Raw genomic sequence first — 22,333 nt, 5'->3', positions numbered from 1 at the left:
AATAATGACAGCTCCCTGTGCACGAACCAGTGGGAAAGGGCCAAGTTTGGCTCTCTTGGAGAGTGACATGAAAGCCTATGTACAGTACATGACTAACCGGCAAAAGAGTATCTCTTCTTATGTGCTCCACAAACAGGAACGTGAAGAGGAGGTGAACGCACAGGAGAGGAAGGACGCGTTGCAACCGGGTGACAAAGTATACGTGAAGGTCTACAGACGGAAGTGGCATGAGGCTCGACGGGAAGGACCATACGAGGTCGTTCGGTGCACTGGGACTGCCATCCAAATCAAGGGGTCCCCCACCTGGTATCACGTTCATCACTGCATCAAGGCACCCGATGAGGACGATGAGGGAGAGCCTCAGCAGGATGGTGAGGAGACCCCTGGGGACGAGGAAGTCCACAGCTTGGACATCCAGGCTGACGAAGATGTTGGTGAGTATCTGCGCCGTGATGCAGATGATGCCGGGGGCCTCGTCCCAGACCCTGTCCAGCCCAGAGATGAGCGGGCCAAGGGAGATCGTGAAGGATCCAGTGACTGCGACACCCCTCTGGGGGGTTCTACCAAGCCTGGTGTTGCCCCTGTTGTCACCCCTTCCGACCCTGACAATGCTCCAGACGGAGATGTCAGCAACCCGGGCGGCTGCCCGGACCAAGGTACCATTGAGAGACACAGACCTGTCAGTGATACACCCCAACCAGACAGATCCCGTGATACACCAAGGCCAATTAGGAGGAAACTCAAGCCATGCCGTTTCAGAGACTAATATACCCCTTAGTGTTCCTACCCCATTGACTTCCTTGGACAATGTTACACTTCACTCACACACTGTTATGCCTGGACGTCAGAAAAGAATGATCACAGCAGGTAGATCTTTTATTTGCCCACATTCACGTTGTACTGTTGATGATTGTTTGATCTATACCGCCGAAGCGGACGAGTGGTATTTACTGGATGCTAAATATGTTACACTTAATCAACACTCAAGCAACACGCAAGAAACTCGTGTGACATTAACTAATGTTGACACGGTGTTGAACTCGTATTGGTGTGCTAGACGTAATATCGGTGAACAGGTGTCTAGTGAATCCAACAATTTCAAGGACAAAGTTTGTAGGAACGCTCCTGACTATCCACACTACTATAGGTTGGACTGTGAGAAATTTGTGCATGAATATGTTCACGTTGAGTTACCAGGAAAGGTTGAAAATGTTGCTGTGAAGGCTTCTACGAAGGTGATTGTAGTCGCTAATGACGATTATTTGTTGTATGATTCTAATCACCTGGGGACACGGTCCCACCCTAATTCTGCCACTAGTATCATGAAAGATTTTGCTTCAAAAATGAATTATTCTGATTGCTGGATTTGTCAACAGGTCCCTGTAAGTACATCTGCTCCTATGTTTTTCCCCATACCGTTAACTAAAGCAGAATGGTTTCATTATAATTGGCAGGGTTTAGCCCAATTTGTTTTACAGGGCAAGAACCAGAGCTCTTCTTGTCAGCCCAGCACGATTCTGGTTCCTTTAAATTCTTCCTATGCAGGTGTGGATATTGGTGTGTTGGAACGTCTGACAGCAGCAGTTAACGAACACCATAGGCCTAGCGGTGTGGGGAAGGTTATTATTGATAGGCTTACACATTTGTCACAACCAACAGGTCCGAAGAAGATATATATTATCCAAGCTATGTTCGTTCAATTGAATGGTACTGCATTGAGTCCTCATCTGTTATGTTCTGGGAGTGTGACTTCTACACGGTGGAGAGGTTCAGTTGTTATTTCTGGATTGAAATGTAAAGTTGTTGATTGTGCTATGGTGCCTCAAATGAAATTACATGATACCAATACTACCAGACGGCAGAAAGGCACCACGCAGCTTAAGGTCATGCCTCTCGTAAATATTACAACCTGTATTGACATACAATCTCGGCTCAAGGGCAGCGCGCTTCGTCAGCTAGGGGCCGCGTCTTGTATAGGTGGTGTCATTTTCCCGTATCCTGGTACGGAGCTTCAACTCCCGGAGGGTGTGTTTCTTGTGTGTGATAATAATGCATTCTCTAAGCTTCCTGCTTTGAGTGAGGGTCTTTGTTATTTAGCTCATCTGATACCTTTGATTAGGAAAGTTACTCGGGAAGAGATGTCTGTACTTCACAAACAAGCAACCCATCGTAGTCGTAGGGCGTTATCTACCGCTCAGAAGTTTTTTGGCCTAATATTCCCAAGTTATGGTGTCTACAACTCTCAGACTGAATTAAGTGCCCTATCATCCGTTCTTGAAAAACACATTAATGCTTCGGATGCTGTAGTATCTGCCCTGGCTACTGAATTGACTGAAACTAAGAATGTAGCTCTCCAAAATAGAATGGCTTTGGACATTATTTTGGCCAGTCAGGGTGGTACTTGTGCTTTGATAGGCGGTGAATGTTGCAGTTATATTTCGGATTCTGGTAACGCTCTGTATGATTTCCATGAATCTAACAAGAAGGGTATAGAGGATTTACGTAAAGAACACGGTTGGAATACATTGGATTTCTTTGATTCTGCTTTTTCAGGTATTGGTAATATGATCAGGTCCGTCGCTATTATTCTTGTTGTCATTATCATCTGTATTATGTTACTTGGTATTTTAATCAAATGTTTTGGAAAGTGTATTTCTGATGTTCCGGTTAATGCTTTGATGATGGCCGACATAGCTGATGAGCAAAAGCTGGATTCTGCTTTGCTTTCTGATTTTGTTTCCTCTTTTGATGATTTATTTATTAAGTGATGTTTTGTGATTGTTTGCTTCGGTTCCTGTTTGTTTCTTTCTATATCATGTGATTGATGTCGGTTGTGAAGTGATGTAATGGTTACGCGACAATGGAAGCTCCTGATTATGGAAGTGTTATCAATCTGAGACAGCGGTAAAGGCTGTTCTCCAACTGGGGCCATGTGCTAGCAACCTCTGACCCTGCCGCTTCGAGGACGAGGGAAACATCGGTCGTTGGAAATTTCTGTATCTCAGTTTTTGTATTATGCATGATGAACTGAGTGTGGTTTAATGTTGATGTGTTGATGTGTTGATGTGTTGATGTGTTGGTGTGTTGATGTTGTTGATGTAGTTGATGGGTTGATGTAGTTTTTCTGTCTGTCGTTTAGTTTCGGAACACACTCTGCGTGTTCCGAGGGGGGCTGTGTAGTGTATTTTCATGCTCTGTAACTATAGCGGTGGGCCTCTAAATACACACAATGGCCTTTTGACATGCATGTGCAGAGGATGTAATATCATCATGGGAAGATATAATTGCATTAGGGCCCGAGCCAACAAGACGCCCATAACATAAATTGCATTAGAATTGTATTAGACCATAGGGTGAATTGCATTATAATAAGACAATAACATCCTATTTACAGGCCAGAAAATGACCTCACCTACTATGATCTCACTGGTAAAACTTTGTATCTAACCAAATTAAAATGACGTGGACTCTGTTTTGATTGGCTCAGCGAAATAATAGTGACAGGGTATAAAGTCCGCTACGTAGATGGACTCTTTCTCTTTATTTTTTCACATCCATCCTGTGACCGATTCGGACCATCAGCTCCATTTGAGGGGCCATGCTGTGTAACCTGCTTCTTTTTGAATAAACAAGTCTTAAATTTGCTCAGGAACTCTTCTTCATTTTTTAGTAAGTAACAGATACCAAAATATATACGAAAATAGCAAAAATAACAAAATTATTGGCCAAGATACATGTGTGACTATCGCTTTTATAGCTGTTGTTTCATGTGGGGCTGTTGATGTGGTGAAATGAGTAGCCTGCAGCTGTAGCGTCAGGATATGTTGGGATTTGAGGATGAGGATGATGTTTCTGTACCGGTACCGTTTTTAAAGTATCGATTTGTCACCGGTATCGAATAAAACCCAAACTGTACCCAACCCTAACTATATGTTTACATGCCAACTAATTAGCTAATTCATTTCTTTCATTTAGAGCTGAGGGGAGCAACAGAGAGACGGACAACAGGACAGCAACAGAGAGACAGACAACAGGACAGCAACAGAGAGACAGACAACAGGACAGTACAGAGAAAGAATAAAAAAAAGGTTCAGTGCATTCAGTTCTGTCTCTATTGCTCTCCTCTCCCGTTGCATTATTAACACTGTTGTGTTATTGTGTTATTAAAGTGTTTTATGGTAAAGCATTATGAGTGGTGTGTGTGTGCAGGGTGCTCGTGAGTTGTATATTTTGGGGAGGGGGGAGGCTTGTGTATGGGGGCGGGGGGTCCTCACACAAAGGAGTAGCCTAGGGCCACTGACCACCTTAATCCGCTACTGCCTATAGCTAATTAAAACTTGTAAGTCCCATCGCTGAGTGGTCATGATTCGCGCGTGCATGAGAACATTTCGCACTGTTATTTTGGAGACCCCCACAGAGTTCAGCTTATAACTCGAACCCTGATTAGAAGCAATATTTACCAATCACATGACTCAGGACCTGGACTGGTTGCGACAGGTCTATATGGTAAAGAGACAGGTCTATATGGTAAAGAGACATATTGATCTAAGGTGAAAATTCGAGTTACATGACTTGCTATCAATTAACTAGTAAGCTATACTATTGGGATAACGAAATGTGCGGATACCCGCGAGTCTGAGATGGATGGTCAGTTGGATAAGCCCGCGTACTGTATGTCCAAGTGGCTTCTGCAGGTTAGTAAAGTTGAAAGTGAACTTACATAGATGCTGAACTTACATAGATGCTACACTTACATAGATGCTACACTTACATAGATGCTGAACTTACATAGATGCTGAACTTACATAGATGCTGAACTTACATAGATGCTGAACTTACATAGATGCTGAACTTACATAGATGCTACACTTACATAGATGCTGAACTTACATAGATGCTGAACTTGGAATAAGTTAGCATTAGTATGGGATATTCGTATACCAATAACATGACTAACCTCTAGTGACCTCTAGGAGCAGCTAGTGACCTCTAGTAACCTCTAGGAGCAGCTAGTGACCTCTAGGAGCAGCTAGTGACCTCTAGTAACCTCTAGGAGCAGCTAGTGACCTCTAGGAGCAGCTAGTGACCTCTAGGAGCAGCTAGTGACCTCTAGTAACCTCTAGGAGCAGCTAGTGACCTCTAGTAACCTCTAGGAGCAGCTAGTGACCTCTAGTAACCTCTAGGAGCAGCTAGTGACCTCTAGTGACCTCTAGTAACCTCTAGTGACCTCTAGTAACCTCTAGTGACCTCTAGTAACCTCTAGTGACCTCTAGTGACCTCTAGTGACCTCTAGTAACCTCTAGTGACCTCTAGTGACCTCTAGTAACCTCTAGTGACCTCTAGTTACCTCTAGTGACCTCTAGTAACCTCTAGTGACCTCTAGTGACCTCTTAATTACTTTGATGTTTTGTTTCCTATGTCCTTCACATGAGATTGCCATTAAGATACCCAAATCCCACAGGGCTATGAGGGCTATGGTTAAGGGTTAGGGTTAGGTTATAAAGGCTCTGGTTAAGGGTTAGGGTTAGGTTATAAAGGCTCTGGTTAAGGGTTAGGGTTAGGTTATAAGGGCTATGATTAAGGGTTAGGCTATGAGGGCTATGGTTAAGGGTTAGGGTTAGGTTATAAGGGCTCTGGTTAAGGGTTAGGGTTAGGTTAGAATGGCTATGGTTAAGGGTTAGGCTATGAGGGCTATGGTTAAGGGTTAGGGTTAGGTTATAAGGGCTCTGGTTAAGGGTTAGGGTTAGGTTATAAGGGCTCTGGTTAAGGGTTAGGGTTAGGTTATAAGGGCTATGGTTAAGGGTTAGGGTTAGGTTATAAGGGCTATGAGGGCTATGGTTAAGGGTTAGGGTTAGGCTATGAGGGCTATGGTTAAGGGTTAGGGTTAGGTTATAAAGGCTCTGGTTAAGGGTTAGGGTTAGGCTATGGTTAAGGGTTAGGTTATAAGGGCTCTGGTTAAGGGTGGCCAAGGATCTCACCTAGCATCTACCTCAACAGCAGTATTCTCTGTACAGGAACATTGACCCTGTAGTAAAGGTCTCTCCTCCCTGCTGTAGGGCTTCTCTCAGTCCCTAATGAAGGATATATATATATACATGATGTTGATGTCCTTTATGTTATCAAGGTTATCAGTGTCCTTTATGTTATCAAGGTTGTCGACAAGCTGAAACCATCAGTTGGGATGGATGCAATTTCAGTTATAATAATCAACATGAATAGCGACATTTGTTATGATCAGTTTAGTTCGTATGCTGATGCCTATAGGGTAGAATTGAATAGAATATGCATCATCAGCTTTTTTGCCAATCTCAGGAGGGAAATGTATTTTTAGTATTGCCTTAGGTTAGGGTTAGCTGCAGTAACTCAATAACATCATAACACATACAAATCATAGTCATGTCAGTTGTATCAATGATTGCTCTCAATAAGCTGTTATGTACAGTGGAGAGTTGGACAAATCTATGCAGAGTCACATACAACTGTCTCTCCCTGTCCTCAGTAGCTCAGGGACCTGGCTAGTGTACCACTGCGCATGATCAGTGTCCAATGTGATTACGGAAATAAATAAATACGATATACAAGATTCTGTATAACTTTCTATTAGAAAATGGCCAGTGAAGAGGAGAGTGACAACAAGAAAGTATGTCTCCCGACCAGACCAATGTCTATCTATCTGGCAAAATACAACTATTCCAACATTTATATCTTACATCTTTATGGCTATAAAGCTTCTGTCCAGTTTGTATATGAATTATGACGATGCCCAGATGATGATAGATTATTTTGTGGCCCGAGTAAGTCTGGGTCTCAAATACAAGACGAAGAGAACATCTCCATCTATGTAGGTTTGTTGGTTTTCAGCCTGAATAAAATGCGAATGTTGATGTTATGTATGTAATTATCAGTGGTGTACATGGTTTGTCTGGGAACCCTAACCATAACCCTATGGTTTGTCTGGTTTGCTTGTTTTCAATGCATAATGTTCATGTTTGACAGAACTACAATCTACCTTTAAAAAAACAAAACACCTGGATCAAGGAAGCACAAGTTTATTTAAATCACAAAATGAGTTTTATCCCAATGATGTTCCAGAAGCCCTCTGAGAGACACAGGTGATGCTGAGCCAGTTCTGATATGAGTTGACATTTGTATTGATGTTCTATCATAGTGTTTCTCCGCCCCAGGACACACCTTGTTGAACTAATCAAGGGCTTAAGGAATAGTTGAGTTGTTGAATCAGGTGTGTAACAAAAATGTGCATCTGTCTTTTAGGTCCCCAGGACTGAAGTTGAGAAACTCTAGCATGTGACTATTCTGTAACACTTTATGATAATGTCCATTCATGAATCGTTTTTATTATTATTTTGATTAATAAATGATCTACATACCATGTATTCTGGCATACCCTTGTTAAACATTCAGAAGCATTCATAACCATGAATACATGCTATACAAAATAAACATTATAAGTCTTTGTATGTGGAACACTTATAAGGCACTCATTTGGAGTTTAGGAAGTAGCTACAGTAATTGGGCAATTTTGTAGCATAACTAACCATTTATAGGTCTTTATTTAGTGTTTTCTTATTATATTGTTATAAGTCATAGGTAGAAAGCAGTAGTAACACTTAGGCCTATAAACTACAAATGAGTGCCTAATATGCGTTCACTAGAATAACGTGTTAGCTGAGTATTCATCAACATGAAGCATGAATAAGAAAGGCTTACTAAAGGCTTATTCATGACAGTCATTATAAACTCCTCCTCCACTAGTAGTTAGGGCCCACTGCTATTACTACTGCCAATGTCCTCCTGCTCTACATTTACATTTTACATTTTTGGCATTTAGCAGACGCCTTATTCCAAAGCGACTTACAATCAATACATTTGAATACTAAGCATGTGAATCAGCAGTCCACCATTCGTTGCAGGAAGAGTACTCTAGCTCAGGCCCGGGGCCACTGATAGAAGGAAAAACCTTCTTCGACCACCTTCTTCTAAAACTTTTTTATTTTATTTTTAATACTGGAGAAACTGAGAAACAGTACAAGGGGGGCGATAGAAGTTCTTAGGGACACAGTAGAGGGGAAAGCGGGTGTCTTTAGGAGACGTAGTGCTGAGGGGCAGAAGATGTCTCAGGAGGAGCAGTTAAGATGTAACCTGAAGAGATGGAGGTCTTCAGTCTACGACGGAAGATGGGTAGTGACTCTGCCGTTCTGACAGCCCCTGCTCTACTCCTTCTCCTCTTCCCTCACTGCGCTAGTAGTAGTAGTAGTAGTATAGTAGTAGGTTAGTAGTAGGTTAGTAGTAGGTTAGTAGTAGGTTAGTAGTAGGTTAGTAGTAGCCTGGAGCCGTCTGACTCATACAGAAGTCTGGCTGCAGGCTCTCGATGGTGCAGTCGGAGGTGTCCATGGCACACAGGTTGCAGACGCAGCTCAGGGCCACAGGGATGGTGACGTGGGGGTCGACCCCTGGGGGGCAGTCAGGCAGGCGGACCGTCTCGTAGCGGACGTCCCGATACGTACACACATGCTGGTACAAGGGGGAGAACGGGCTCTTATACACCGGCTCCTGGGAAATAGAAAGATACATTATTAATAAATAAAAAATAAGCAGTCAATCACTATATTGTCCTAGTCATTTTGCAGCAAGAGTTTATTTTGTTTTTGATCATCAGACCAGAGTAAAATACATACAGTTTCTTGCAGCTTTCAGTTTTATCTGGCACAACAGAAGCAATAGAAGAGTTGCAAAAACAAAGCAGATCTCTTTAGGCTAGGTACCTTAGTGAGGCAGTGGTCTTTAGGCTAGGTACCTTAGTGAGGCAGTGGTCTTTAGGCTAGGTACCTTAGTGAGGCAGTGGTCTTTAGGCTAGGTACCTTAGTGAGGCAGTGGTCTTTAGGCTAGGTACCTTAGTGAGGCAGTGGTCTTTAGGCTAGGTACCTTAGTGAGGCAGTGGTCTTTAGGCTAGGTACCTTAGTGAGGCAGTGGTCTTTAGGCTAGGTACCTTAGTGAGGCAGTGGTCTTTAGGCTAGGTACCTTAGTGAGGCAGTGGTCTTTAGGCTAGGTACCTTAGTGAGGCAGTGGTCTTTAGGCTAGGTACCTTAGTGAGGCAGTGGTCTTTAGGCTAGGTACCTTAGTGAGGCAGTGGTCTTTAGGCTAGGTACCTTAGTGAGGCAGTGGTCTTTAGGCTAGGTACCTTAGTGAGGCAGTGGTCTTTAGGCTAGGTACCTTAGTGAGGCAGTGGTCTTTAGGCTAGGTACCTTAGTGAGGCAGTGGTCTTTAGGCTAGGTACCTTAGTGAGGCAGTGGTCTTTAGGCTAGGTACCTTAGTGAGGCAGTGGTCTTTAGGCTAGGTACCTTAGTGAGGCAGTGGTCTTTAGGCTAGGTACCTTAGTGAGGCAGTGGTCTTTAGGCTAGGTACCTTAGTGAGGCAGTGGTCTTTAGGCTAGGTACCTTAGTGAGGCAGTGGTCTTTAGGCTAGGTACCTTAGTGAGGCAGTGGTCTTTAGGCTAGGTACCTTAGTGAGGCAGTGGTCTTTAGGCTAGGTACCTTAGTGAGGCAGTGGTCTTTAGGCTAGGTACCTTAGTGAGGCAGTGGTCTTTAGGCTAGGTACCTTAGTGAGGCAGTGGTCTTTAGGCTAGGTACCTTAGTGAGGCAGTGGTCTTTAGGCTAGGTACCTTAGTGAGGCAGTGGTCTTTAGGCTAGGTACCTTAGTGAGGCAGTGGTCTTTAGGCTAGGTACCTTAGTGAGGCAGTGGTCTTTAGGCTAGGTACCTTAGTGAGGCAGTGGTCTTTAGGCTAGGTACCTTAGTGAGGCAGTGGTCTTTAGGCTAGGTACCTTAGTGAGGCAGTGGTCTTTAGGCTAGGTACCTTAGTGAGGCAGTGGTCTTTAGGCTAGGTACCTTAGTGAGGCAGTGGTCTTTAGGCTAGGTACCTTAGTGAGGCAGTGGTCTTTAGGCTAGGTACCTTAGTGAGGCAGTGGTCTTTAGGCTAGGTACCTTAGTGAGGCAGTGGTCTTTAGGCTAGGTACCTTAGTGAGGCAGTGGTCTTTAGGCTAGGTACCTTAGTGAGGCAGTGGTCTTTAGGCTAGGTACCTTAGTGAGGCAGTGGTCTTTAGGCTAGGTACCTTAGTGAGGCAGTGGTCTTTAGGCTAGGTACCTTAGTGAGGCAGTGGTCTTTAGGCTAGGTACCTTAGTGAGGCAGTGGTCTTTAGGCTAGGTACCTTAGTGAGGCAGTGGTCTTTAGGCTAGGTACCTTAGTGAGGCAGTGGTCTTTAGGCTAGGTACCTTAGTGAGGCAGTGGTCTTTAGGCTAGGTACCTTAGTGAGGCAGTGGTCTTTAGGCTAGGTACCTTAGTGAGGCAGTGGTCTTTAGGCTAGGTACCTTAGTGAGGCAGTGGTCTTTAGGCTAGGTACCTTAGTGAGGCAGTGGTCTTTAGGCTAGGTACCTTAGTGAGGCAGTGGTCTTTAGGCTAGGTACCTTAGTGAGGCAGTGGTCTTTAGGCTAGGTACCTTAGTGAGGCAGTGGTCTTTAGGCTAGGTACCTTAGTGAGGCAGTGGTCTTTAGGCTAGGTACCTTAGTGAGGCAGTGGTCTTTAGGCTAGGTACCTTAGTGAGGCAGTGGTCTTTAGGCTAGGTACCTTAGTGAGGCAGTGGTCTTTAGGCTAGGTACCTTAGTGAGGCAGTGGTCTTTAGGCTAGGTACCTTAGTGAGGCAGTGGTCTTTAGGCTAGGTACCTTAGTGAGGCAGTGGTCTTTAGGCTAGGTACCTTAGTGAGGCAGTGGTCTTTAGGCTAGGTACCTTAGTGAGGCAGTGGTCTTTAGGCTAGGTACCTTAGTGAGGCAGTGGTCTTTAGGCTAGGTACCTTAGTGAGGCAGTGGTCTTTAGGCTAGGTACCTTAGTGAGGCAGTGGTCTTTAGGCTAGGTACCTTAGTGAGGCAGTGGTCTTTAGGCTAGGTACCTTAGTGAGGCAGTGGTCTTTAGGCTAGGTACCTTAGTGAGGCAGTGGTCTTTAGGCTAGGTACCTTAGTGAGGCAGTGGTCTTTAGGCTAGGTACCTTAGTGAGGCAGTGGTCTTTAGGCTAGGTACCTTAGTGAGGCAGTGGTCTTTAGGCTAGGTACCTTAGTGAGGCAGTGTCCGCTGCAGATGGAAGTCTCGTACTCCAGGCAGGTGGGGCAGCCCTCCTTCTCCACGGAGACGGTCTCGTTGATGGGCTGGCAGGGCTGCAGGAGAGAGCCCTGCACTGGGGCAGCGTGGGGGAGGAGGAGGAGGAGGAGGGTGAAGAACATCACTCTGCAGACACTCTGGTGACCTGACATCTTCGAGGAGAGAGAGGGAGAGAGAGACAGAGAGACACAGAGAGAGAGAGAGAGAGACAGAGAGAGACAGAGAGAGAGACAGAGAGAGAGAGAGAGAGAGAGAGAGACAGAGAGACAGAGAGAGAGACAGAGAGAGAGAGAGAGACAGAGAGAGAGACCGAGAGAGAGACAGAGAGACAGAGAGACAGAGAGAGACAGAGAGACAGAGAGAGAGACAGAGAGACAGAGAGACAGAGTCTGAATAATAACATCTTATTGTTACAGTCAAGTGCTTTGAATTGACATCGCTGATCCACACATGTACATTACAACAATCTGTAACACTCAAATATTCCTCACTAAAATCAAGATGAATATGCTTACCTTGCAGTATATGTATTACCTTACAGACCAGAGACGTAGCAGGTTGTGGTCCAGTTGTATTCGGAGTCTGACAAGCTTCTTCACCTTTTATACCTGGAGGATTCAGGAGGATTCAGGAGGATTCAGGGCCGTTGCTCAGCGAGTTACGTTGGAGGATTCAGGGCTGTTGCTCAGCGAGTTACGTTGCTTCCCCGTTCACCCCGTGTCTGACTTCCCCCTAACAACCTTCACATCAGGATGATGCCATTGGATTTGGATAACGTCATTAAGACCCACATCCCACAGAGCAGAGCAGGTGGCTTCATAGGGTCAGAATGACATACAGTAAAAGGACACCATTTCTCCTTTAACAGTAAGGTCATAGAGATGACACTGAGATCTCACCATTAGCTACACCGAGATTAGTCAATGTTAACTGGGCTGCTTGGAAATTGGGATCCATTGAAGTTGAGATTTAAAACGGTTAAGGTGTCAAGAGTCAGGCCGTCACCCCATAAACCTGACCTGTCCTACTGTAGAGGTACTCTAGTTATGTCTCTGTCTTATGTGGCAAGAAACATCTGTTTAACTTGGTTTAAAAAACATTCAAGACTAATACTAAGACTAATACTTAGCAACTTGTATCAGTCAGAATGTGAATATATAGTAATGGGCTTGGTATGGGGCCACCAACACTGACATGGTAAACAGCACTGGACAGTAAACAACCTGTTGCTAAAACATGCGCCTCTGATAACAGCTGAGAACAAATACTGACAATGCTGACCGTTGACCCTCTTTTAAAAACGCAAAAACCCTGGATTACTCAACCCTCCCCGAGGGCACAGACTATAAAACACCAGACTCAGTGTTGGACAGACTATAAAACACCAGAAGTTCCACAGAAACCTGTGATTGCTCAACTCTGGCGCTACAAAAATAACAAAAATAAAAACAAAAAAAGTTTTGTGTTGGTCACACAGACTTGGAAGATGAAGGCCCAGATGAAGTTGTGTCTCCTGCTCATGGTGGCTAGTATCTGTTTGGTTAAGGGTAAGATACGGGTGCAGCAGAACTATGTAGACTTAATCACGGATTTATTCACCAGTCCAAGAGAAGGGGGCCGGACTTTCCGTCCACTTCTGGAATCAATCCAGGTTGGAGAGGTGAGTAAACTGTCCTTCAGTCACACTTAAGACTGAGTAAACTGCCCTTCAGTCACACTTAAGACTGAGTAAACTGTCCTTCAGTCACACTTAAGACTGCAAATAGCTGCAAATTATTATATATTTCTTTCATCCATATAATTTTGGTCTGGGCATGTTGTAACAATAGGATACGAGTACTGCAAGTGATATTTTGAGGAGAAGTACAGACCACTTGGTAAACACAGCCGAAAGTTCACATTCTGTTTCACATCACTTACTGTTCTGACCTTGGAAAAATAGACCAAGAAGAATTACTGAAATGAAGTAAAGTAGTGTCATGTTTTTATCTTTCTTCCCAGCTGGACACGGAGGATCCGGACCTCTCTTCTTCGTCAGAGAGGACTCTGACCTTCCACGTTCAGGAGACCCTGTGTAATAAGGAACAGGGGCGGCAGGACAAACCATGCCCTCTGAAGACTAATGCAGTAAGAGACAGCCAATAGAAAAGTCACAAGTAACCAATAATGTTACAGTATTTGTTTTCTGCATTTTCACTTCCCTGTCAAACAAGAAACAACAACATTTGCCTTGAACTGTGTTCACCATGGGCATATTGGTCATAACTGCGTTCACCATGTGCAGTTGGTCATAACTGTGTTCACCATGGGCATGTTGGCTGGTCATAACTGTGTTCACCATGGGCATATCAGCTGGTCATAACTGTGTTCACCATGGGCATATTGGTCATAACTGTGTTCACCATGGGCATATTGGTTGGTCATAACTGTGTTCACCATGGGCAGTTGGTCATAACTGTGTTCACCATGGGCATGTTGGTCATAACTGTGTTCACCATGGGCATATCGGTCATAACTGTGTTCACCATGTGCAGTTGGTCATAACTGTGTTCACCATGGGCATGTTGGTCATAACTGTGTTCACCATGTGCAGTTGGTCATAACTGTGTTCACCATGGGCAGTTGGTCATAACTGTGTTCACCATGGGCATGTTGGGTTAGGGTCATAACTGTGTTCACCATGGGCATGTTGGGTTAGGGTCATAACTGTGTTCACCATGGGCATATTGGTTGGTCATAACTGTGTTCACCATGTGCATGTTGGTCATAACTGTGTTCACCATGGGCATATTGGTTGATCCATCCTGGATCATGGACTACCTCACTGGACGGCCACAGTCAGTCAGGCTGGGGAACTGTGTCTCGGACACAGTAGTGAGCAACACCGGGGCTCCGCAGGGAACTGTGCTGGCTCCCTTCCTGTTCACCCTGTACACATCAGACTTCAAACACAACTCTGAGTCCTGCCACGTACAGAAGTACTCTGACGATACAGCCATAGTGGCGTGCGTGAGGGATGGACGGGAGGGGGAGTACAGGGATCTGATAGGAGCCTTCAGCGTCTGGAACGAGAGGAATGGTCTGCTCCTCAACCAAACCAAGACCAAGGAGCTAGTTATAGACTTCCGTAGGTCTAAGCCACCTCGGTTGCCCATTAACATCCGGGGCGAGGATATCGAGGTGGTGAAGACCTACAAGTACCTGGGGGTGCATCTGGACGACAAACTGGACTGGTCCACCAACACAGAGGCACTTTATAAGAAGGGCCAGAGCAGGCTGTACTTCCTAAGGAGACGTAGGTCTTTTGAAGTGTGTGGAGAGATGCTGGCCATGTTTTACCAGTCTGTCATGGCCAGCATTCTCTTCTACGCTGCAGTCTGCTGGGGGGGAAACATCACCAAGAGGGATACCGGACGGCTGGACAAGCTCGTAAAAAAGGCGGGTTCAGTGGTGGGAAGGAGCCTGGACTCTCTGGGGACGGTGGTGGAGAGAAGGACTAGGAGTAAGCTGCTGTCCATCAGGGACAACCCCAACCACCCCCTCCATCATGTCCTCGCTGGGCAAACCAGCAGCCGCCGCAGAGGGCGGTTCATTACGATCCGCTCCCGGACGGAGCGATATAAAAAATCATTTATCCCGGCTGCACTAAGACTGTTCAATGGCAACTAAAGTAGCAGTCGGGGTCAAGGCTCCTGAATCTGTATTTATTATTTATTTTAATCACCATCATCACTTTTTTAGTATTTTAATATAAATAACTATAGCCATCCTTTTAATCCACTTTTATATCAGATCTCACTGTTTTTTATATACTGTACATGGCTGGCCCAGTGTTGTTGTCTGTCCTTTATGTTGTGTTGTGTTGTTATGTGTGGTTTTTAGTGGAGTGGCGCGGCAAAATGAATTTCCCCACGGGGATAAATAAAGTATTTATCTATCTATCTATCTATCTATAACCTTTCTATAAAGAAATTGACCAAAGGCATTGCTTGGTGCGTGATGACCACAATGTGTTTGTGCCGTAGTGAAGTAGTCTTAACTCTTGGCTAACTGTCAGTATCTCTTTATAGGAACTTAAGTTGTGCAAGTTGGATGTCACTCATCCAGTCCAGGATCTCAGGACGATTCACAACTGGAATTTGGTTTGTTGGAACTTGGAATCATGAAGCCAAAAGAGGCTTTACAGGTACTGAGTACATTGGACATATTAGTGCAACATCTCACTATATTGACTGAGTTATGTTTTAATCTCAGTACAATTGTTTTTTTGTTTTTTTGATCAAAGTTAATTTCATCCCGATTACAGCTGAAGACTCGGACAAGAAGACGCAAGTCTGACGCAAGTCTGGTCTAACCCTAACCCTCCAAGTCTGGCTCCAAGTGTGGAAAGAAATGTTCCTGTGGGGGGGAAATGGGTTCTTGTCCTGGGCCCAAACATCTTATTGGGCTTATTAAACTATAGTATATATATACTATTCAACTATAAACTGCTTAAGAAGGAACATTATTATTATGCAATCTATTATTCATCTGAGGACATTCTCAGTGTACTCAATTTGTAAAAAATAAATAAAATAAATAAAACATCTGTGAAAGTAGTGTCAATAAACAATATCATGAAAATATCAATGATTAAAACACACACAAAATAAAACATATTTGCCTGAAACAAATAAAATGTATCATAAAGCTGGCTCAAAAAACATTCAGGACTAATATGAAAGCTTAGTAACTTTGTGCCTGTCAGAATGTTAACCGATTGGTTCCCATTATTTTCCAGACATTAAACTATGCAAATCATACCCTGTTAGAAGCTCTTTAACATATTTTAAAAAGAATTTAACAGTGAAAAAGTAGGTTTTGTTGGCGGTCACAATTGTGACCGGTGGAAATAAGCTAGAGTTTATTTAGATAAGTAACAGTCAGTCACCTAATGTTGAATTACCCTTCTTGTAACCGTAACAAAGATAGATTTCATCTGTGCATTATAGGATATATGGTTGGAGTGGTTGTTCTACTCTCTCTTTAAATATCTCCTTTGAGTAAAAGTTACTTACTAATAAATATTATTCCTGCAACCACCACATCAACTTGCACTCACATAAGATTAGCGCTGTCGTTAACTATAGGGGCTTATGAGTATTCCTTTGTGTAGGTCACTCGTGGGGTAGGCTGTCGCTGTAAGAGGAAGCAGGGGAGAATATAGCACATAGACAGTTCACAGAAGGGTGAATCTATTCGCCTAAGCATCTTTTAGAATGGTGTTAGGCTGAGACCCTCTTGGCTAAAGATCTGACCTTAGAAAGAGACTCCTGTATAGGGCCTTCTGCTGGGAGACATCACCCCAACCTTGTTACCCTTATCCCTAATGGCCACATGCCAAAACCCTAATATTGATATACTCATGTCCAGTCATGTCTTTTTTTTACTCTATACTATGGAGCCTATTGCATAGAGTTCCAGCTCATTTCCAAATACATCTAAACTGAAAGATACTCTTCAGGAAACCCTGTTAAAGACTTCTCCCATCCTTCATTCCATATTCTGTACCTGTTTGTAGTTACCTGTAACTGTACCCTCGCCTGCACACCCCAACCCTGCTATACAGACATACCTGTGATCAATGAACCCTAACCGCCCTACCAGTGGCGTACCGCAAAATCCCGAGGCCCAACCGCAAGGTGGCGGCGGGGGCCCTTTCGCAAAGCAGGTTAACTCAAACGGATGTAGCGGTACATTTATTATGGCCTACTACAGCATAGACCCTATGGTACTACAGCATAGACCCTATGGTACTACAGCATAGACCCTATGGTACTACAACATAGACCCTATGGTACTACAACATAGACCCTATGGTACTACAACATAGACCCGACATAGTCAAACCAGATGATCATGATGTGACGAAGAATCCTTACACAGGTTGGAGGCGTTACAGGTCTGAAACAAGTGGTCAGTTTATTAGAGTTTGGTTTTCCGTGTTAGACTCAATGTTAGGGATAGATCTGCTAACTGTCTACCCTGGTGATAGTTGCAGTAGATCTGCTAACTGTCTACCCTGGTGATAGTTGCAGTAGATCTACTAACTGTCTACCCTAGTGATAGTTGCAGTCGATCAGATTCATATGGATGGGTCTTATTCAACAAGACGACTGACTTCCTGAAACTGTCCTTCCAGTGTCCTTCCAGACGGCTGTGATGCTTTAACTCTGAGCGTCTGTCTGACTGACACAGAAGGCCACTCCTAGACCTGTCGATGTTTAAACTCGCTCTCAATAAGCCGTTGTGTAACGGTGCACAGTTGGATAAATCTACGCGGAACCTAAATACGCGGAACCTAAATACTGACAGCCGTCGTTTCCCTGTCCGTAGTACCCCGCGGACCTCGGTAGGGTGCCACTGCGCATGATCAGTGTCCCATGTGAATACGAAAACATATGCAATCCAGTTTCTTTACAACAATAATAATAATATAACAAGGTTTATAAGGTTAACTTCTATTAGAAGATGTCCAGCGAAGAGGAACGTGATGACAAGAAGGTAAGTCTCCTCCCGACCATGTCTGTGTCATATATACATCTGATATAAGCCACACACACACCTGGCTGAATGTTATAGCTGCCTGTCTGCAGAAGGTCATATATAACTATATAACTATATCCAGCTCTGATTACCGCTCTGATTACCGTCGCACAGACAAACTAATGAATGTGTTTGTCTTTGTTCTGTACAAGACGCTGATGTAAGTTAACATGGTGGCCTGCAGGTCTTCTAGTTACAGTGTGTATCCAGCTATTCTGTCTCATTCTGTCTCATCTATCTAGAGATTCTAGACAATTTGATGGCAGCTACTAGATTGAAATCAAGTGCAATATTGAAACACAACTGTGAACATTGCAAACCTGCAAACTGCGACACTTTAAATGAATGTGCAATAACACTATGTGCAATATGACAACCCTAGGGTACATAAGGTTCAGAGATAGGACATGTTAGAATAGGTATAGCATAGCATAGAGTACAGCACAGTGTTTTATCTGTACAGTATAGTATAGTGGATAGTGTACATAGCCTTTATTTATGTAAACCAGCTCTTTTCCCTTCTTGTTTTTAGTATTTCTTTCCTAGCACCAGGGGAGCCCCCTCTCCCAAATGTCGTTGTATGGTACCTGTACTATATTAATGACAATAAAGACCATTCATTCATTCATTCATTCATTCATTCATTCATTCATTCTCATTCATTCATTCATTCATTCATTCATTCATTCATTCATTCATTCATTCATTCATTCATTCTCATTCATTCATTCATTCATTCATTCATTCATCCATTCATTCATTCATTCATTCATCTCTGCTCTTCAGAGTTTCAGGCTGCTGGGCATCCTGGACATCCAGAACACGCCCTGTGCCAGAGAGGCTCTGTTACACGGTGCTGGAGGATCCATCGCCTCGGGGCTGCTTCACTTTCTGGCCACGAGTACGTTTGAATTGTCCTGCTTATCTTCAATTGATTGTTGGGTTAGAGTTTGCATACCATATGACTTCATGGATATCTCTGTAAGGATTGTAGTGTATATCAATATATGATACTGTATGGACAAATACATACTAACCCTAGCCCTGCGTAAGTGATGGGACAGTGAAGCATGTTTTCTTTTGGCTCTAAAAGTTTTAAATCAAACAATACTATGCGGTTAGGGTTATATAGGGTCAGGGTCAGGGTCAGGGTTAGGGTCAGGGTTAGGGTTAGGTTATTTGCTGTTAGGGTTAGGGTTATATAGGGTTAGGGTTAGGTTATTTGCTGGTATTTGTGTTCATATCAGTTTCACCATTCAGAAATCACAACACTTATATTGATAGTCCTCAATGATAGGGGACAGATTGATCAAATGTCCAAATTAAGCACTCATGTTTAGTATTTGGTCAACAATCCTTTGCATGCAATAACTGCAGTCTGTGACCCATTGACACCACCAGACACATCTGCCACAGCTGTACTGCCATCTTCAGTTTTTGTTTATTTTGAGGCCTAAAATATTATCATCAGGAAATGAAATTCATATTCAATTGGATTTAAATCTGAATATTTTTACATTTGTCAAAAGAAGAAAATATGCTTCACTGTCCCATTACTAATTATAGTATAATATTTGGTATATTATGCGGCCATATCTCACATGTCTTTCCTTGATTTGTTGTTGAGGGAGGAACCCCAGACGTTTCCAATGAGTTCACACTACTTTCCTTTTCACCTCTTTGTCTTCCATCATCCGCAGGTCGAGTGAGGCGGTCCTTCGATGTCGGCTTTGCAGGATTCATCCTCACCACACTAGGATCATGGTAGGTTGTCTAGTCAGCATTGATAATTGATGAGTTTCCCTATTCGCTAGTAAGAACCTACACTTCATTTGATGTTTGCTTTATGTGCTCAACTTCTAAAACCCTGAAGCCAATACTGCCTCACTACTCCTCAACACTGAATACCTTGTCATATCACTACTACTACTGAATACCTTGTCATATCACTACTACTACTGAATACCTTGTCATATCACTACTACTACTGAATACCTTGTCATATCACTACTCAATACTGAACCAGTTGATCATATCACTACTACTCAATACTGAATACCTTGTCATATCCTTGTCTTACAACAGATAGCTTGACTCTATCCACACTGATACGTTCAGGCGACGTGGGTTTGCACTACATTGATGACGCCTGTCCTAAGATAACGTGAGCGAGTATCCAGGCATTTACGTCTCTGTCTGCTGCTGCTGTGTTCTAGGTTCTACTGTCGAGGCTCCAACGCCAAGCTGCGTTTCCAGCAGAGGTTCATTCAGGACGGCCTCAAGAACAAGGTCATGTATGAAGGAACCAGCCTGGACCCCACGGCCAGCAAACCCAAAGCAGAGCAGCCTGGCACCTCATTGTGACCTCATCACCACCTGGTCCTGCTGTCCATCAAACGTTTGTTTCTACTCCTGAATTCTAAATCAACCCCATAGCCCCTATCTCCTAAGGTAGTCCTGTCGATCTAAGAGAATCTGATGGATAATCCTTTAAAGCAATATGGTCGTGTGGCTTCGTCTAGGCCTCTTATTCTGGGTGGACATGTGGCCATGTTGACTTGATATTGACCCACCTCCTCCTGGCCCGTTCATGTTCAGTACGCAGCCTTCTAACTGTTGTATTTGTTGTCCCACTGGATCCTGTGGCAGAACCACCATTCATCTGACTGATTGTAGTTATGTTGGTCTGTGACATTACTGCATTCACATTATTGTATATTATATGTATTATATTGTCCTATTATTTATCTGATTGATTTAGATTTTTAATAAAATATTGCTGCACTTTGTGTGTATGTGTGTGTTTGTGTGTGTGTGTGTGTGTGTGTGTGTGTGTGTGTGTGTGTGTGTGTGTGTGTGTGTGTGTGTGTGTGTGTGTGTGTGTGTTTGTGTGTGTTTGTGTGCACAGCACTGCTGAATTCTTGATGGTTCACCAGATGACCACTAGATGGCACCACATAAATATAAGCCATTGCCTGTCACTCAATTATACACTTAATCCATTCATACAGAGAAAAAAGTAAGATATAGGCTCTTTATTTTAGAAACGACTCACATAGCTCATCATTCATATTTACATAGAACTTTTCTCAAGAAAGTATATTTTACAAGAGCAGTAATTATCTACAGCTCGCTATGAACTGCAGGAAAGGACAAGAAAATACAGAATTACAATAAGGAATTGGAAGCTACTTTCCCTCTTCATAGATATGTTGTCTACTTTCCCTCTTCATAGATATGTTGTCTATACTGTTGGTCATCTGAAATGGTGTGAAGTGCAGAAGCAATAACTCCAATATGAGGAGACCTGTTGAGTGCTGTGTCAAACACTGAGAATAATAAAGAAACAACGTCAACCAGGACGACCACATGATGGTTTTACTCCCCAAAGACGCTTATTCTGTGTCCCTTTGAACAGTTACTGTATATGTTAGCTTACCGCAACACAGCGCTGCATGACAAACAGCCCAGTACACTACACATCCACACCAGGGGAGGCTGGTGAAGGGGCTCTTTGTAATGCATGGAATGGAATAGGGAATGGTGTCAAATGTTTCATTCCATACATTACAATGAGCCCATCTTCCGATGTCTACCTCCACCAGCCTCCCCTGATAGACACCTGTGTGAGACGGGACATTTTACAATCACAAAGCAGATTTCCTTGTTGGTTCCAACACGCAGCAAGATGAAGGGGTGGTTTAGAGCCGTGTGCTTTCCCCTCCTCTCACAGACTGGCGCTATTTCTCAAATGCTAGGAACCCGACTCCTTGTGCATTGGAGGAGAAGATCTAGGCTCCTCCTCCCCTCACACACCCTCCTCACCCTCACACACCCTCCTCACCCTCACACACCCTCCTCACCCTCACATCCTCCTCACCCTCCTCACCCTCCTCATCCTCTCACACCCTCCTCACCCTCTCACACCCTCCTCACCCTCACACACCCTCCTCACCCTCACACACCCTCCTCACCCTCACACACCCTCCTCACCCTCACACACCCTCCTCACCCTCACCCTCACACACCCTCCTCACCCTCACACACCCTCTCACACCCTCCTCACCCTCACACACCCTCCTCACCCTCACACACCCTCCTCATCCTCACACACCCTCCTCACCCTCACACACCCTCCTCATCCTCCTCCCCCTCACACACCCTCCTCACCCTCACACCCCCTCCTCACCCTCCTCATCCTCACACACCCTCCTCACCCTCACACCCCCTCACACACCCTCCTCACCCTCACACACCCTCCTCATCCTCACACACCCTCCTCACCCTCACACACCCTCCTCCCCCTCACACACCCTCCTCATCCTCACACACCCTCCTCACCCTCACACACCCTCCTCATCCTCACACACCCTCCTCCCCCTCACACACCCTCCTCATCCTCACACACCCTCCTCACCCTCACACACCCTCCTCATCCTCACACACCCTCCTCACCCTCACACACCCTCCTCACCCTCACACACCCTCCTCATCCTCACACACCCTCCTCACCCTCACACACCCTCCTCATCCTCACACACCCTCCTCACCCTCACACACCCTCCTCCTCCTCACACACCCTC

General features: G+C 44.3%; 2 protein-coding genes and 1 long non-coding RNA gene across 6 annotated transcripts; 2 read left to right on the top strand and 1 right to left on the bottom strand.

Annotated features, from left to right (window-relative positions):
• Positions 1 to 7,033: 7,033 nt before the first annotated feature.
• On the bottom strand, positions 7,034 to 13,272 carry lhb (luteinizing hormone subunit beta; the record flags this gene model as incomplete). Of its 3 annotated transcripts, none has more annotated exons than XM_080548889.1 (4): positions 7,034 to 8,571; positions 11,120 to 11,317; positions 11,700 to 11,773; positions 13,086 to 13,272. In XM_080548889.1, the coding sequence occupies 4 exons, from the start codon at positions 13,270 to 13,272 to the stop codon at positions 8,335 to 8,337; spliced, it is 696 nt and encodes a 231-aa protein (XP_080405015.1). In that variant the 3' UTR covers positions 7,034 to 8,334. The 3 variants fall into 3 exon arrangements, with proteins under 3 accessions (XP_080405015.1, XP_080405017.1, XP_080405016.1); XM_080548891.1 differs by having other exon boundaries at positions 11,681 to 11,905; positions 13,086 to 13,222; XM_080548890.1 differs by having other exon boundaries at positions 11,700 to 11,905; positions 13,086 to 13,222.
• Positions 12,503 to 15,753, top strand: LOC308173832. 2 transcript variants are annotated; one of them, XR_013937914.1, is made up of 4 exons: positions 12,503 to 12,825; positions 13,167 to 13,292; positions 15,236 to 15,351; positions 15,451 to 15,753. It is a non-coding gene; the product is annotated as an uncharacterized lncRNA (long non-coding RNA). The 2 variants fall into 2 exon arrangements; XR_013937915.1 differs by having other exon boundaries at positions 12,505 to 12,825; positions 15,472 to 15,753.
• A 1,822-nt stretch (positions 15,754 to 17,575) lies between these two features.
• cox20 (cytochrome c oxidase assembly factor COX20) lies at positions 17,576 to 20,482 on the top strand. Its single transcript, XM_080548865.1, has 4 exons — positions 17,576 to 17,708; positions 18,537 to 18,651; positions 19,451 to 19,514; positions 19,967 to 20,482. Exons 1-4 carry the CDS (start codon positions 17,676 to 17,678, stop codon positions 20,112 to 20,114), a joined length of 360 nt encoding a protein of 119 aa, XP_080404991.1. The 5' UTR covers positions 17,576 to 17,675; the 3' UTR covers positions 20,115 to 20,482.
• The last annotated feature ends 1,851 nt before the right edge of the window (positions 20,483 to 22,333 follow it).

The sequence above is a fragment of the Nansenia antarctica genome (assembly GCF_963989245.1).
Source record: "Nansenia antarctica genome assembly, chromosome: 19".
Taxonomy (NCBI): Eukaryota; Metazoa; Chordata; class Actinopteri; order Argentiniformes; family Microstomatidae; genus Nansenia; species Nansenia antarctica.
Note: the sequence above shows the minus strand (reverse complement) of the source record. Positions and strands in the feature narration are given on the sequence as shown.